Source organism: Aedes albopictus, chromosome 1 (assembly GCF_035046485.1).
Source record: "Aedes albopictus strain Foshan chromosome 1, AalbF5, whole genome shotgun sequence".
Classification (NCBI taxonomy): domain Eukaryota; kingdom Metazoa; phylum Arthropoda; class Insecta; order Diptera; family Culicidae; genus Aedes; species Aedes albopictus.
The window spans coordinates 263,886,996-263,904,564 of record NC_085136.1 but is presented as its reverse complement, the minus strand read 5'-3'; the positions used below and the strand labels follow the sequence as shown (position 1 = coordinate 263,904,564).

Genomic DNA, 17,569 nt, shown 5'->3' with positions numbered 1-17,569 from the left:
GTATTGTGGAACTAATAGTTTAATTATTGAATAAAAATGACAGATCTTAAACCAGTTAATTGTTCCTATATTTAAAAGAAGGAAAGAGTCATGGGTAAAATACAGTAGCTCCAACTTCAACAATTATTTTAACAGTATAAAACGAGAAAACAAAAAAAAATATGGCTATTCGGCATAACTTTTTGACCTATTGAACTTCGACCAAATGACATTCGACTCAACGGCCTTCAGCCGAATGCCCTAACACCATTGCACTAAGGGCCAGAATCGCAATCTAGCGGAACTAAATTAATTACTCCAAAACGAAGCATTTCCGACACATGGTGTCTTCGACAAAGTTATTTGACATCAGCAGAGGCATCTATTGCTAAGCACGTAGTAGTTCGCAACTCGTCCGCATAGGTGGCGCCACCATCTAACTTCTTTGTTTTACGTCCTAGAGACTTGGCGTCTTCGGCAAAGTTGTTTATTTTGGCAAAATAAACAACTCTTTTTTTATTCTTAATCACTTAACCTAATTTACAGCTCCTTTGTCCACTAGGGCACTACGTGAGCGATTCCAATTGGACGCTGCACTTACACATTGTACAGCGCCTAAATGTATACTATTCTAATTAAACTATATCGAACTGGTGCCTTGTGCTGCTTTCACTTTTCTACCCTGTCCACAGTAGAATAATGAGCACGATGATGCTGATGTGAGGCTGTTGTTCCTTTTCCAGTCCAATTGGGGGTCGTCCATTATGAGTTGCGGTTCGCCGATATCCAAGTTTCCGGGTCCGTTGGAGCATGTGCTCCGAAGAGGGTCAGGTGTCAGCTTCTCTCGGGGGGAAGAGCAACTGACGAGTTATTTAAAAAATAAAAACCAACCAATGAAAAAACAGTTTTTTAAGCTAATTTTGACATTTTTACCAGAAACCAGGTGAGTTAAATTTTTTTCCTAATGCATATGTGTCAAACCGAACACATTGTACGGGAAAATGTTGAATATTATCATTGAAAATAAAAAATAAAAACACAAATTCGAAAAAACAGTGTGAGTTTCATGCCTTAATATCTCGCAAAGCGCAAAAAATCGCAACTTCAAATTTTCAGCAAATACGAAGCAATACTAGGTGAACATACTGTCAAAAATTTGGAGAGGTATTTTTTGGTGATTTTGAGATAATAGCTTTTTAGTAACTGTATAAATATAAGTACTGCCAGCATGTAACTTTTTGCTGTTACACATTGAAGAGTTTATGTCTTCGAAAAAGTTGTTCATTTTCACTAAATAGACAAGTCTTTCTTAGACGTCAAAATTCCACGGCCTACTGTTTTCGAATTATTGCATATAAACTAGATTACATTGACAAAAAATGACTATAAAACACATTTTGATGCAATAGTATGAACTTTTTTTATTGTTTTTAATTTACGATACATAGCAGGTCAAGCAAATATCAGTTTACTAATGTCAGCATGGGTTAAGATATCTTTTAATTTTTTGCATGTCATTTTCAAAATGTTTTAAGCTTAACCTATTTTGTCAATCATTTTAAATTATAGAGCGCAAAATATCTTGTCGAACGCTCGTGGATCTGTTCCTGGGCGGAAAGGACGTTGATAGAAGATTGTGAAACTCAAGCTCCACGAAACTGACATGTTCATGACCTACTATGTATGTATCGTAAAAGTAAAAACAATAAAAATAGTTCATACTATTGCATAAAAATGTGTTTTATAGTCATTTTTTGTCAATGTAATCTAGTTTATATGCAATAATTCGAAAACAGTAGGCCGTGGAATTTTGACGTCTAAGAAAGAGTTGTCTATTTAGTCAAAATAAACAACTTTTCCGAAGACATAAACTCTCTAATGTGTAACAGTAAAAAGTTACATGCTGGCACTACTTATATTTATACTGTTACTAAAAAGCTATTATCTCAAAAACACCAAAAAATACCTCTCCGAATTTTTGACAGTATGTTCACCTAGTATTGCTTCGTATTTGCTGAAAATTTGAAGTTGCGATTTTTTGCGCTTTGCGAGATATTAAGGCATGAAATTCACACTGTTTTTTTTTCGAATTTGTATTTTCATTTTTTATTTTTAATGATAATATTCAACATATTCCCGTACAATGTGTTCGGTTTGACACATATGCATTAGGAAAAAAATTAAACTCACATGGTTTCTGGTAAAAATGTCAAAATTAGCTTAAAAACTGTTTTTTCATTTATTGGTTTTTATTTTTTAAATAACTCGAAAACAGTAGGCTGTGGAATTTTGTCGCCTGAGAAAGAGTTGTTTATTTTGCCAAAATAAACAACTTTGCCGAAAACGCCAAGTCTCTAGGACGTAAAACAAAGAAGTTAGATGGTGGCGCCACCTATGCGGACGAGTTGCGAACTACTACGTTCTTAGCAATAGATGCCTCTGTTGATGTCAAACAACTTTGTCGAAGACACCATGTGTCGGAAATGCTTCGTTTTGGAGTAATTAATTTAGTTCCGCTAGATTGCGATTCTGGCCCTTAGTGCATTGATATTAAGATTCTATAACAATAGTCGGAGTACCATTAGCCATAATACCATAAGCCCAAATATGTTAAGCTCACATGTTACAATCACCGTGATAAGGGAATATATTGGTTAGAAATGGCGTATTCAGTACACGCTTTGCCAAGTGCGCAAATTTTTCCGCACGCATATTCCAATAGGCCAACAGTGGTCTCAACTTTGGCAAAACATCGGAAATGTCAAGCGTATGCTTTGCTGTTGGTTGATGCACGCGGAAAAGTTTGCACACTTGGCAAAGCGTGTACTGAAAGTTTAAGAACAGCAGATGAATAAGAGAAGGAAAAAACTGTGCTGGAATTATTAGAATTAATTTCCTCAAGAAAAAGCTTTTTATAGCATTTGATCAAGTGATATTCGGCCTAATGGTACATTCAAGCTTGTGATATTGGGGGTACTGGCTTTCGGGCAGTGACAGTCAGGCTAATAGTATTGGTAAAACCATCTCTTAAGTTTTTTTTTTGTATTAACGAGATTTTTGGCCCTGGGCTAGTTCATCTCGGGACCTACGTTTTAATTCCCTTCCTAAGGAAGAACTCATATTTATGAATTTGTCGGGAGTGGGATTCGATCCCAGGTCCTCGGCGTGATAGTCAAGTGTTCTAACCATCCAACCAAATCCGCTCCACCCCAGAGTCTCTTAATTTATCATTTCTGTGTATTTTACTCGTTGCTTCCAAAAGGTTTTTGTTTAGGGTATTCGATTGACTCAAGTGTGTGATCAACAATTCCGGGTAATTTTGCTGTTTGGCACAAAAGTATTATTTTAAGTGATTAAGTTATTGTTATTGTCAAAAATAAGCTTAAAAATTGGAGCGGACCTGATGTGGGTGAAGCGTGGGTCCCGAGATGAACTAGCCTAGGGTTAAAAATCTCGTTAATACAGACAAAAAAAATATTTAGCTTCAAAATTACTTTCAATTGAAAGAAGGTTATCTTTGAAAACTATAAGTAAATCCAAAAATTCCATATCAGTAAAAGCTGGAAAGAACATCCTATGCACAGACAAACAGACGTAACTCTTAGAGGAAATTCATCGAAAACTTTTGTCCGGTGTCTTTTTCATAAGCACACTGCCACCTATTGGTAGAACCGCGCGAGACACTGTCGGACATGATGAATTTCGATTCGACGCTTGTCTTACACGCACACTACTACACAAAACGCATGTAATTTTCGTTTGCATCATTCAGCAATACAGTTTTGCTCCGATTTTATCACGCCCCTTTTCAAAAATGCTTTTAAATATTCTACAAAATCTATACGCATTTTCAATACGTTCAAGATTGCAAAAAACGCCTTCATTATTCACTTTGCAGAAGAGTGGAATCACTTTTCCTCAAATATAATAGTGAATGAATGAAAAATGAAGGACTGACGCGCGGAGACCGTGATAAAATCGGAACATTAGGGTAATTCTCTAATTGTTGCACAGCTAAAAACTCGCCCATTGTTGCACACTCCATGTTATTCTTATGAGGTGTGCAACAATTGGCGAATTTTTAGCCGTGCAACAATTGGAAAATTACCCTACTGTATGTACACTGGCAAACGTCAAAGCGATCGAACACTAGAGCATCTGGTGGAAGGATCGTGGAAATCAAATGAAATTTGAATTGATCGTTAAATGCATTTGCCAAGCCGTTTTGAAGAGTGTTACGTCTGTTTGTCTGTGTCCTATGTGTTGAAGAATGGAAAATTGAGAATTGATCAAATTCCGTCAAAATAAGAGGTGATCAATTGGATCCATATCATGATCAACTTGTCCACAAGACAAATTTATGGAAATGTTGTTATTGAAAAATAAGCAGTTGTGCGCAATAACTTAATTAAATAACATAGAAGATTTAACGTATTGTGAAGTTCACATCATTTTTTTGTTTCAGAGTGATTTGCCTTTCTTCAAATCATAGGCTTTTCTTTAAAAGTTACTCGAAAAACATTTCTTGTTTGCTCTTACATGAGTTCCAATAATTTATTAAACTTTCGCATGTAAAAAAAATAAAATTTTACATTTTAACAATCGCTATCGTAGGCTAATCGATCCCAAACAAATATAAAAACACGCTTTATTTTTCGACAAGAATGTTTTAAATTATCATTAGATTGGGAACACTTCTGAATTGAGAACTATGGAAAATTTCTGGGAAATGATACTTTCTGGGGAATGGTACATTCTGTCAAATGGTTTTCTGGCAAATATCGCACAATCAAGTAGGGTACCGTGTATTGGCCGTGTAGGTCCTTGTATTTTCAGTGGGGCAAACATCCAAAACTTGTCGTTTTTAAAATTCGTTTGGTCAAGTTATCCCATACTAATTTCAAACAGGTTAAGCACCCCGCTAAACTTAGCGAATTCACTCTTATCACAGATTACACATCAGATTTTTTTTTGTCTCGACATCGAACTTATGTGTCTCTATCTGATTTTGGGTCGCTGAATCCGAATCCGGGCTTAAATTTGTTCCAGAACGTCACAATTTTGAACTATACCTTAATTGTCTGGGTAAAATGTGTGATTTTGGGCTTTTTTGACTGCAAGCAATTAAGCCAAAGTTATTTTTTGTTTCGCTTTGTTACAGACGTTTATGCTAACATACGATATGTGTGTAAACCATTTCAGCCGCCATTCCAACAAGGAAACTTATCTGGCAACCATTTAGAGATGGCGCAACGAATACGATCACTTGAGTCCAAATGGAAAACGCAAATAATCCCTGTTACATAGTGATTACTGACGCAATTCGTTGTATGGATGGAAGCAGTGAGAAACGTATTTTGTTTTCACAGTAAAAAAATCACAGGGCTCACGGGCGTCCTGCCGTGACCGGTTTGACACGTCTCGTCCGTCGGAATCCCTCTGCGGACCCAAAACACCTTCACTTCACCCTCGTGGTCTTGGAGCGGTCTCGCTTCGCCGGCAAGAATGGTCTCAATTTGGCACTACTCGTCCGCTGGATTAGCGACGATGCTGCAGAACCGATTCGCTACGTCCTAGCGGTCTCAGCACGGCTTCTCAAAGTAGGTTCCAGTCCTAAACATGGGCGTCACTTCTCCGCTTTCGTCCTACGCTTCGGAGACAGTAATTCGTCACCAGCTCGTGATTCCTATGGCCCCACGGCTTTGGACCCGACTACGTCTTCTTCGGCACCACGGGTTGGACCGGATTGGTGCAATACGTCCACGCGGACTACGAACGGTGAGTATTGGCCAGCACTGTGGTGTTCATGGGTAATCTTCACTGGTACTGCCGTTCGCGGCCAGTCACTGGCTACCGTTTACTTTGGGGAATCTAAACGTTCCCAGTACTTTTGGGATATCAAAATTACTTTCACGAGACTTATTCTTCGAGAGGTGTTAACCCGAGCAAAGTCTTACAACAAAATGATAGCAAATCGAAAACACTATTTGTAATCAGCAGCAAATTGATATCACAATTTGATATCAGATTGTCTTGATTCAACTTGAATTCAAATTTTGATTTCGTTTTGCTGCCACTTCAACTCATTATAAATATTAAAGTTTTTAACCAATTTCAAAACTTCTAGACGACCTTGTATAATACAAATAATGCTATACCATCAGTGCAATTAACATATTGCATTTAACCCTCTACTTCCCATGGTTGCTCTAGAGCACCATCGATTTTCGGCGAACTCGGGATAAATGGAATTAGATGAATATGATGCAATAATTTCAAAAATGTGGTTGTAACCTCATAAGGTTGATCCAACTACTAACTACTTGTTTCAATAGTGGAACTATTTATAAACAATCAAAAACCTATTGATTTACAACCAAATTTTTTTTCATTGATTTCGACTAATTTAGCCATTTAGCAATAACTTTTGTTCAAGCACTTTTTTCAGGAACGCTTTTTAGCATAGATATAGTCGTTCAAAGTCGTGGGAAGGAAAGGGTTAAGTTTTCATATCATTCGTAAAACTATACATTTAACGATTTTTTCCATTTTTTCGCACTGATAGCAAAAACAGTTATCAATTTGATATCACTGATGGCAGGAATTGTTTTCAACTTGCTGTTACGGGAACATTTTTCTGCTCTCATTTTTGATGTTTTAACCATAAAAACGACCAAAATGACAACAAACTGAGTTATCATAATTTGCAATATCACAACATCAAAATTAGTTTTCAATTTGCTGTAAAGCTTTGCTCGGGAATACAGTCGCAGTCTTCTAGCAAGTGGATGAGTCTCGGGCTCCTGGCCTACTCGAAACAGGCAAATAGTCCTTTTTCCGTTCATTGGTAGCTGCCCAAGTGCCAAACTGCATCGGCTTTTGCACAAATTTCCCAAATGGAGGAGAACGTGCCTCTGGAGCCGACCTACTGATACCTGAAACTGCATCGGCTACCAAGCGCAGTCAGCGTGGGGTGTATTGTGGGTGTATGGTGTTGTCTGTCGTTTAACAAATTGTGTTCTGTGACTGCATTAGATTTAGATTTGATTGTTTGCCGTCCTCCTATCTTTCTCATATAGTACTTGCAGGGGGTGTTATTTATATATAGCTGCATAATTTTGTAATATTTTAAGTATATATTGATTTATTTTATTTGCCTTAAGCATAATCTCCACTACAAGCTAGCCAAATAAATCCTTTGTCTTCCCTCTTAAATTTATTCAATTTTTTTTAAGTTTTTATTATTGTGTATTTTAACTTAAATGCTAACTCTACACTCAAATTTATTCAAGACATGACTAATAATCCTTGAAAAAGAGTGGACATCTCGAAGCGACTGATCACAATCTTCTATAGGGCACGTTCGGTGAAGTAATAGAATTGTAGTAATGAGCGGAATTTTTGTATTGTATGGTGAGAAGGTAAATTTTCCGTTTCTGGAAGGAAATGGTACCAAAAGCGTGGGTATTAGGATTCCTTATCAAATTTGATGCTGTTGGAGTAAATCATTGCTAAACTGTGTTGTTGTTTGCTTTCATGTCTATGCTTAGTTTATTAAAAATCATCAATTGACCACACGTATTGGTATACCGAAGACTTTTCCCTTAAGATGTTAGAAGTATCAGTCTGTCATAAAATATCTAACAACTAGTCGCAGTGACAGACCCAAACAGCAATGGAAAAATAAGTCGAGTCAGTTTGCTTCACGTATTTTCAGATAACAGCGGCTAAAGTATTGATACCTACATTGAAGGGACTTAATTGCACATCCCTTGTACTACTTATTTAATGTGCAAACTTATGTGATATAACAAGATTTGTTCTTCTTTGGCTGTGATCAAAATTGGTAACTATCTACGACACAAAATGTCAGCTTATTGGATGCAGTGGCTGAATTTGCCTCAATAACCGGTACAAAAAAAAATTAAGCGTGATATATAGACAAAAAATTATCCCTTCATCCTTTTATCCTTTGCCGATTTTTTTCCTAAAAACAATTACCTAACAATTAGGTAACATTTTATGGTGCTAGGCTATCACGGTACTCGTTCCCCTGGAAAAAATGCATACAATCTCTACCCCGTTTTCGTTAAAGCGCAGAGTGCCTAAGCTGGAGTAGTGTGGTGTATGGTAGTTGATACCTGAATTTCCAGTCCATCTTTTGCATCCCTCCGCTACCGCCAACGAATAATTCACCGTCGTTAGAAGTAAACGATATCAGTAGTCCTCAGAAGTCCTACGCAGCCATTCCGTAAACATTGATTCCTTTAAACGATTCCACATATTGCTGAAGGAGCCGAAAATTAGATCTAAACATCGGTAGCGAACCCAGCAATGCAGTCCCTGCTCGCTGATTATTCCTCAGGAAATCATCATTCCGGTTACTACGAAGATACTCACCAAATCGACCCTTGCAATTGCATCATTATCATCATCATCGGAATCTACGCTACCTTCTTCATGCATTACTTCTGATGACGATGCGTCACTCTTCAGCGTAAAACCAACATCAATAGTGAGGCATCCATTATCATCGTCAGCAAGAAGTTTACCGCGGTTACAACGCATAAAGTGGCACGGACAACGGTCGTGAACGAGATGTCATCTTCATCGACCTTTCCCTGCACGGTCGGATCATCAACATCATCGGCTAGTGCAACACAGGACGGCCAAGTTCAGCTGCAGATTGTGACCCAACCGGAACAGCAATATCGCGTCCGTTGCCGAAGAAAAGGTTCGAGTGGCGCAGTCAAAGACCGCAGTGGCAACGGATTCCCGGTGGTCCGTCTCGTTGGTTACGCGAAGCCGGCCGTCCTGCAGGTATTCATCGGCAACGACAGGGGCCAAGTGCTGCCACACATGTGCTACAAGGCCTGTAAGGTTTCCGGCAAGAGCTCGACGCCCTGCATTGAGCGAAAGCTCAAAGGTACCACGGTGGTTGAGGTGGACATGACTCTGGAAAACGAGATGACGGTGACCTGTGACTGCATCGGCATTCTGAGGAAACGAAAGGTTGTTGTGAAGCGCTGCTTTCTGGACTGGAGTGGGTCGCGGGCCAAGAAGAAGTTCACCCATTGCCGGATGGTGTTCCGGACGGTGGTGACGAACGAGGATGGGTCAACTGAAATGCTGCAGGTGTGCTCTGATCCAATTGTTTGCACCAAGCGGACGGGCGTTCCGGAAATCTGCAAAAAGTCTCTAGTTTCCTGCCCCGCCGAAGGTGGTCTGGAGTTGTTCATCATCGGCAAAAATTTCCGGAAGGATACGAAGGTGGTGTTTCAGCAGCGGGAGGTGCCATGGGAGCAATCTGTCATCCCTGACAGCGAATACCTTCAACGGACGCATCTGATTTGCACTGTACCGCCGTACGTTAACTCGGATATCGTGAAACCCGTAGTAGTACAAATATTCATCATTTCTGGTGGAAGGAAGAGCGAAATGCACGACTTTACATATACGCCAGAGCGACACTACATGGCCCTGACAGCTGTGAGGTGCCCTGTTGGAGTTACTGGCGACAATTTCTGTTTCAGAGCTGTCACCTCTCTACAGGAAGCATTGGCAGATGAAGTGACCACCGCCAGTATCATCGACGTCGGAGAAGATTTTCCAAATAGTAGCGCTGGCGGTTGCAGTGGACATGGTGTGCTGGGTTCAGCTTCCGGAAGCTCAAGAGCAGAAGGTGGTAGTACGTATCCCGCCTCAAGCTTGAATCCCCGTAATTCTGGCTTTAGTAGCCAGTCCAACGAAGAGACAAGCTTTGGAATAGAGAGGCCCATCTCAACGCAAGCAGTAGTAGCATCTGATCGTGAGAGTAAACTCATCTTCATTATCATCATGATCCTTATGTGGCACCGTAGAAAATGGGCAAAATCATCCGCTGCATTGTAAACGGCATCGACGTTGTTTGTCATGTCAAGTTAGGTTAAGTGAAAAACATGTATCAGAAAGTGTCAATAAAAGTAATTTTGATTATGAGAAAGTATGAAGACTTGAAAATAGTAAGTAAGAAACAAGATGTCTTCTTTTTTTATCTATATTAACGAGATTTTTAGCCCTAGGTTAGTTCATCTCGGGACCCACGCTTTACTTCCCTTCCGAAGGAAGAACTCACATTTTGTGAGTTTGTCGGGAGTGGGATTCGATCCCAGGTCCTCGGCGTGATAGTCAAGTGTTATAACCATTACACCAGATCCGCTCCCTTGGTCTTCTGAAAAATTCTGCTTACATCCTGAATGTAATATGACATGAACAGTAGTCTGAAGTCAGGATTAATTCTGTTTTGAAATAAGTTTTCTTTGGTTATGGTTAGTTTCCTATTTCCAAGAAGAGCGCTCAAGTAAAATTCGTCCTTTTCCGTAAGTAATTTTAACATTTGTTTAACTGGCAGCATTCTTACAAAACGATGCTGTAAAAAGAATGTGAAGAATAGTAAAATTGACAATTCTTACAGGAGTTTCTTGTGAGATTCATCCTTGTGGAATTCCGTAAAAAGTTTATTCTGGGACTGAAATTCTTGAAATTCTTCCAGTAGTTCCTTCAGGAGCTCCTCAAGTCGCTTCTTTGAGGAATTCTACAACAGTTCCTTTTGAGATTCTTCCAGAAGCACTTTCTGGATTTCCTCCTGGAGTTCTCCCACAACTCCTTCTGTGATACTTTTGATAATTGATTCTGAAATTGTCTCAATCAGTTCCCCAAGAATTCATAAGAATTGTTTTCCAGAAATTCCTCCATAATAAACCTGAGAATTTCTTCAGAACCTGCACAGAACTTCTTCCAGAAGAACTTCGGGAAGTCCTTCCGGTGTTCCACGAGAATTCCTATAGAAGTTCCTAGGATATTCCTACAGGATCCCCCGGGAAGACCTCCACGGCTTCCCCAGGCGCACTTCCAAGAATTAAATGGAATAGTTCTATAAATTTTCCAAGAATTTCTCCAGCATTTTTGGCCAAACCCCTTCGGGATTTTCCAGGGAATTCCTCTATGGTAATTCATTCATGAATAATCCCAAAATTCTCTCTAGGATTTCCACGAAATTTGTTATAGGAGTTCAAGATTACCACAAAATGTCTCCTAGTAATAATGCCCGGAAACTCATCCAGCAGTTCCCTAAAAATATTTGCACAAGTTTTTCACAAAAAAATCCTCCAAAGTTCCCCGGGAATTCCTCTAGGAGTTTCCTGAGAAGTCCTCCACTAATGTCCTGAGAATTCCTTCAGGAGTTCCACGGTCGTTTCGCCAGGAGCTCCCTGGTAATTCCCCTAAAATTCTTCAAGAGTTTTCTGGGATTTTTTCCAGGAGTTTCTTGGGAATTCCTGCAGGAGTTTCCCGGGCATTTCTTCAGAAGTTTTCCGAGAATTACATCATGAGTCCCTCAGAAATTTCTCCATAAATTCTCTGCGAATTCCTCCAGGAGTTCCCAGCAATTTCCGAAAAAGTTTTCCGGAAATACTTCCTAAAATTCCCAAGGAATTCCTTTTGAAGTTTCCTGCAAATTCTTCCAGGAGTTTCCGCGATTTCCTCCAGGAATTCTTCCAAGAGATCCACGGGAGTGTTGTGACCGGAGGTTCTCCATGGTCCTATTCTAGTCTTCATTGGAAGACGGGACGTTGTGGCAGCTCTTCGCTTTCGTATATCTTCACTCTCAGATCTTCACTGCTTAACGTTCGTTGAAGAGACGAAACAGCAAAGATGTTCTTCATGAAACTGTAAAACCGAAGCGGGCCGATCTTGAAGAAGGAAGTAAAGAACTAGAATTATGGACGATTTGGATACCCCCGGACTCAACAATGGCGCAGCCGAGTCTTCCGGTCGTGGGTGAGTATCCAAAGAAAATGGAAAATGGTAATATTTAGGGACTTCGATGAAACAGGCGAAGATCCTTTAAACCTTGACAACCTTGTCATGACCACCGATAGAGAATTTAAATGTTCTAGAACTCCGATAAAAAAAGGCGGATGTTCTTTAGATTGAAACTCCGATTGAGAAGGCGGTTGTTTCGTAGGACTCCGATAGAGAAGGCGGATGTTCCTAAGTTTTGAACTCCGATAGAGAAGGCGGATGTTCAAGAACTCCGATGAAAGAGGCGGATGTTCTTTAAATTGAAACTCCGATTGAGAAGGCGGCTGTTTCAAAGGACTCCAATAGAGAAGGTGGAGATCCATTGTTCAGAGCTCTGATAGATAAGGCAGAGATGACCGCGAAAAGAGAATCTGAATAGCTTTGGTTGAGAAAGCACATGTATTTTGTGAAAATTTTCTTTCCTAAAGTTTGAAAATAAAACAACTACCATAGCAACAGTAGTAAAATTTTCTCTTCATGTTTCATTTTCAGCAACTCGAAAATGACGGAAGATGAACTGTTGAAAGAATTGAAAGCGCTCCAAAATGAAAACAATAAGTTAAAATCTAAATTAATGCAAACGAATTTGGAAGACAATACTCATGGAGAATCGCCAGCTCAAGGACCTGATAGTTTCCGCAACGAACGGTCAAGTTCGATTAGAATTGATGCAGCTGAAACATCTTGGATGTCAACGTTTCCTACAAGTGGTATGTCGCTGGGCGCATTGAATATTCCCGAGTGCAGCCCATCCGACGGAGAAACTGAAATCGACAGGAAAGCTTATGAGCATTGGAGGAAAATTTTGGATGCATCTTTGGATCTCATGAAGTCAACGGACGAAAGAACTAAAATAGGAATTTTCAAAATTAAGGCTGGAGCGAAACTGCTGGAAGTATTCGAGAGTACGAAGACATCTCCTGGTATGCCGGATGAGATTTTGGAGCCATATGGCAACGCTATCGCTCGGCTGAATGAGTATTTTGGTTCAAGAACTTACATGATGTCTCAAAGAAGCAAACTCCTAAACATGACACAGAAGTTCATGTGACTTCCGCCAAGGATTGGGGGGATCGAAAATTTTGAATTGCTCTTATTTTGTCTTCTTCAATTTTCCAACCATTTTCAGAAAGCCGGAATCCCAGAAATCTTACAGAAGTTTGTCCGATTGCGCATTTCGACAGGTTTATGCTCACGTTGTGGTTCTCCAGACGTTTCATTACTTCTGCTAGATTTTCATCATGCTCTTTTTTCGTCCTTCCGTGGATCAGAACATCATCCAAGTAATTCACTGTGCCTTTACATCCCTTTAAAATGATCGATTGAAGTATCTCTTGAAAAATATCGGGGGCATTACACAGCCCAAAAGGTAGTCTACAGTATCTGTACAAAGCATCACCGGCGAAGAAATTTGTTAAATGCCGTGAATCCTTATCTAGTTCCACGTGAAAATAGGCGCTAGTTAGGTCGATGGTAGAGAAGTAAGTTGATCCATGCAATTCCATGAGTATTGAATCGAACGTGGGCATTTTGAAAGGTGTCCTATAAATGCATTTGTTGGGGCCTCTAAGATCTATCACCAAACGAATGTCATCCTTTCCTTTAGGAACCACCAATAATGACGAACAAAACGATCTGTCCATAGATTCAGTCACTTCTTCAATTATGCCTGTTAATAATTTACTTATCAATAATCTGCAAAAAACAATTGAGATTGGAAGCATATTTATTAACCTACCTGTGGCAAGCAAATCATCAATCTTCTGTTTTACTCGGTCTTTAAAAGGAGGCGGCATATGTGTATACACGTTTCGAGATGGTGGCATTTCTTTGTTGTACTTAAGAGACACTGGAGGGACGTTAAATTTAGGGAACTCCTTATGTTCACCAATTAGATTGATATTTGCTGCATTCGGAAGAGACAGTTCGCATGGCCATACCCCATTTACAATATCCTTCACTGGTACATCAAGTCCAACAGATAAAACACTGTACCTCGATGCAGTATTAAAACCCAACAATGCTCTGGTTTCGTCCACAACATAAAATTTTTCCGTAAGCAGAGGTCTATCGTCTGTGATATACAGCTCCGCGGAAAAAGTTGCCAACACATCAATATTTTTGCTTGATCCATATCCTTTCAATGGCCTATCAGATTGGTAGCGTACATCATACAATAATTTCTTCGTGGGTTCACTTGCCAACATTGAATCGAACACTGATTTTGTCACGGTATTGACTTGAGCTCCGGAATCAATAAAAAAATCCACTTCGACTCCAGCAACCGTGCCAACGATTACTGCTTCTTCCCTTGTCTTAACAATTTTCTCGTTGGAAACTTTTGCGATACTGATTGTTCGATCACGTTTGGACTCAATCAATTTTGTAATCTACGATAAACGACCGTTACATATTAACTAGAAATCTAAAAAAAAATCAACTACGGAGCATTCTTAATGTGTTGTAAACAGAATTGACGCTTTTTTATACATCTTATTTAAATGATTTTATATTTAATTAAACACAAAACAAAAGAAAAAAAAATATTCAAAATAATAAAAAGAATCACTAAGAAAGCTCCCATCTAATCGTTGGAATCAGTATCAGAAAATACCTTCGCTTCTTTCTCCTCTGCATGTTCGTCATGTTCGTTCACCATTGAAATTCGTCGGGACTCCTTTGAGAGAGAATTCTGAACTTGTTCACTTTGAAGCCGTCTCTTAATTCCCCGGAATCCGCTTTCGGAGGTACACATTCGAGCAATGTGACCTTTGGTTTGACACTTATGGCACACTTTGTTAACCACGGGACACTCGGAAGCTGAGTGATACACGCTGCTACACCTCCAGCATTGCCGAGTCTGAACAGCGGCAGGGATACGCCCCGAGAATGTCCTTGTGTTTTCTCCTCTTCTTCCTCGGTATGCAACACGTTTTCCGGCTTGATTCCAACCTGGTCTGTCACCTGATTCAAACCATAATTCATTAACAATATAAGCATAAATGATCAATCAAAATAATTCATACCGTTGAATCCACCTTGCCGGAAACTCGGAACATGTGAATATCGTTCGACCGCTGCAATAACTGCCGCTCCAGATGATGATGCAGAATTACGCTGCTGTGTTTTCATAAACTCCTCCTCATTAAGTTTTTCAATTTCAGAATCCTGAACCGCGTCAACCAAATCCTTGATCGATCCTTGCCGGACCCAGTTTCGATGAGCAAGCTTGCGAACTCTACTATCCAATGCACCTCTGGTAATTGTACGCATCACGGATTCCATTTCTTCGCTTTCCAGATAACCACACAGCTTTGTGGCTGCTCCAACCCGTCTTACAAATTGAACGCTGCTTTCGTCTTTTCTTTGTGTCATGTTTAGGAGTTTGCTTCTTTGAGACATCATGTAAGTTCTTGAACCAAAATACTCATTCAGCCGAGCGATAGCGTTGCCATATGGCTCCAAAATCTCATCCGGCATACCAGGAGATGTCTTCGTACTCTCGAATACTTCCAGCAGTTTCGCTCCAGCCTTAATTTTGAAAATTCCTATTTTAGTTCTTTCGTCCGTTGACTTCATGAGATCCAAAGATGCATCCAAAATTTTCCTCCAATGCTCATAAGCTTTCCTGTCGATTTCAGTTTCTCCGTCGGATGGGCTGCACTCGGGAATATTCAATGCGCCCAGCGACATACCACTTGTAGGAAACGTTGACATCCAAGATGTTTCAGCTGCATCAATTCTAATCGAACTTGACCGTTCGTTGCGGAAACTATCAGGTCCTTGAGCTGGCGATTCTCCATGAGTATTGTCTTCCAAATTCGTTTGCATTAATTTAGATTTTAACTTATTAGCCCCATTTTGCGACAAACTTTTTGCTCTCATTACCATACGGTCACATTTTATGCAATTTATTAATTTTTATCATCAAACTCAGGGTTGTTAATAGTCATCGTAGCTGAAGCACAATCACTGACGACAACGGGTAATAAAAAGTTTGCGTCACTGAGTCAGCAGCTCTTGAATATTTTTCTTCATACACCTCAGTCAGTTTGCTGGTCGCGACGAAAAAGTTTTGCCGTTTCTCTTTATTGGCATTTTCGTTGAGTGGCTTACACCGGAGAGGGCAGGCGAACAAATAATCAGCCTCACGGGAATAGCTGATCAGAAAAAAAACGCAAAAATGAAACACGCCTTCATCCGGAATCGAACCAAAAACCTTTGGGTCGGCAGCACAACAAGCATACCATCAGAGCTAATTCAACAGCTCCGAAAGACCGGGGCTAAATCGTCAATAAAAGCTTGACTGGTTCGCCTTTTGTCTGCAGTCGGATGCCATGTGACGAAAACGTGTTCGTTTTTCGTCGTTGCAAAAGGAGACATGGGAAACGATTTGCTACGTCTGTCGTACGTCATGTTTTCCTTTCGAAATTGCACGACCCTGATCAGCGCTCAAGCTGCTGAAATCTTTCATCGATGGTACCCTCCGCATGGGTGCTCGCCTACGTAACGCCGCACTATCCACCGCCAACAAGCGCCCTATCGTTCTGCTCGCCGAACATCCGCTGTCTGCTCTGCTGGCTAGCAGTTCACACGTAAGCCTACTGCATGCAGGTACCACAACTCCCGCTAGCCACTCTCCGTCAGGGTTGTTAACGTTAATCAACGATTAACGCCGTTGACGTTAATTTCCGCCGAAATCAACGTCAACGGCGTTGCGTTAATTTTTATGGTAATTAACGTTAACGTCAACGGAATGCGTTAAATCAACGTTAACGAATAGCGTTAATTCAACCGTTAATTACTCACTATGATGTAAAACAGTGACACGTTAGTGTTGGCTGGCAGTGCTTCCTAAAGGTGCCAGAACGGATCTTGTTTGGAAAGATTTTTGTGCAGTCATCTCTCCTGGCTCGCGAATTAGATCTGTGTAGTTTGGATCGGCACGCGGAATTTGTTCCGAGTTTCTCTGGCCTGCTCACTCCCTGTCCTGGCTTAGACCTGGCGTAATAATTAAATAACATAGGTACATTACATGGCTAGGGGCCTGGGAATCCCTTTGGTGGTAACTCACGCTGCTGGCGATGGATATCGGGTTAGGGTAAGAAATCAAACTTTGAACTAGTCAAATTGTAATCTTAATTTGAACCATTTCAAAATTCATTAAAACGACGTACTTTCCAGGCAAATATTGTCCCGAAAAAGATGTTAAACAGCTTTCCGTAATATAACCTGATAACATGGACTTTAAAAACATTGAAAAAAGCGTTTTTGTCACGGAAAACAGGCAGTTGAAAAATCACTGTGATTTCACCCATTTCCCCCCAGAGAAAGCACATTTTCGGTGCACTCGTACAGCTCATGCATTGTATCACACGCAATATGTGAACACGTCAAATGAAAGCTTATTTATCGTAGAATCGACCAATTGAATAATATTCCGCATTATTTGTCATAAAATTATCAAATTTAAGTGATTCTTACTTGGAGAATGTTATCTTAAGTTGAACCATTTGTAATCTAAATTTGAACTAGTAAACGGGTGTGAGCTTCTAGTGTTGGCCTGTAGATTGCGCTAGTGGTTGCTTTGTTTACTCTTGGGGAATGAAAAAATCCAAATTTAGTTTCCAAATTCCTGAAGAATTTCGAACATTCTGAGTTGAGATTCCACTGCCCAAGGAAAAATAGGTATGAGAATTAGCAGATTGATGTGATTTTTCATTGTTTAGCATGCAATTGGCTGTATTGT

The 17,569-nt window shown here is 40.0% G+C and overlaps 3 protein-coding genes across 3 annotated transcripts; 2 read left to right on the top strand and 1 right to left on the bottom strand.

Moving 5' to 3' along the window:
• The first annotated feature begins 8,577 nt into the window (after positions 1 to 8,577).
• Positions 8,578 to 9,870, top strand: LOC109425484 (nuclear factor of activated T-cells 5-like). Its single transcript, XM_019700749.2, has one exon. The coding sequence runs from the start codon at positions 8,578 to 8,580 to the stop codon at positions 9,868 to 9,870; it is 1,293 nt and encodes a 430-aa protein (XP_019556294.2).
• A 1,787-nt stretch (positions 9,871 to 11,657) lies between these two features.
• LOC134287385 (uncharacterized) lies at positions 11,658 to 13,605 on the top strand. The gene is made up of 2 exons (XM_062849147.1): positions 11,658 to 11,796; positions 12,313 to 13,605. The coding sequence occupies exons 1-2, from the start codon at positions 11,738 to 11,740 to the stop codon at positions 12,869 to 12,871; spliced, it is 618 nt and encodes a 205-aa protein (XP_062705131.1). The 5' UTR covers positions 11,658 to 11,737; the 3' UTR covers positions 12,872 to 13,605.
• Positions 13,606 to 14,404: 799 nt separating this feature from the next.
• Positions 14,405 to 15,665, bottom strand: LOC134291690 (uncharacterized). Its single transcript, XM_062859776.1, has 2 exons — positions 14,847 to 15,665; positions 14,405 to 14,784 (listed from the first exon to the last, which is right to left on the bottom strand). The coding sequence occupies exons 1-2, from the start codon at positions 15,649 to 15,651 to the stop codon at positions 14,405 to 14,407; spliced, it is 1,185 nt and encodes a 394-aa protein (XP_062715760.1). The 5' UTR covers positions 15,652 to 15,665.
• Positions 15,666 to 17,569: the final 1,904 nt, after the last annotated feature.

Coding starts and splice junctions, on each gene's coding strand:
- LOC109425484 (XM_019700749.2), top strand. CDS start 8,578: ATGTCATCTTCATCGACCTTTCCCTGCACGGTCGGATCATCAACATCA.
- LOC134287385 (XM_062849147.1), top strand. CDS start 11,738: ATGGACGATTTGGATACCCCCGGACTCAACAATGGCGCAGCCGAGTCT. Junction 11,797..12,312: donor GCCGAGTCTTCCGGTCGTGG/GTGAGTATCCAA, acceptor TTTCATTTTCAG/CAACTCGAAAATGACGGAAG.
- LOC134291690 (XM_062859776.1), bottom strand. CDS start 15,651: ATGCAAACGAATTTGGAAGACAATACTCATGGAGAATCGCCAGCTCAA. Junction 14,785..14,846: donor CCGGCAAGGTGGATTCAACG/GTATGAATTATT, acceptor GGTTTGAATCAG/GTGACAGACCAGGTTGGAAT.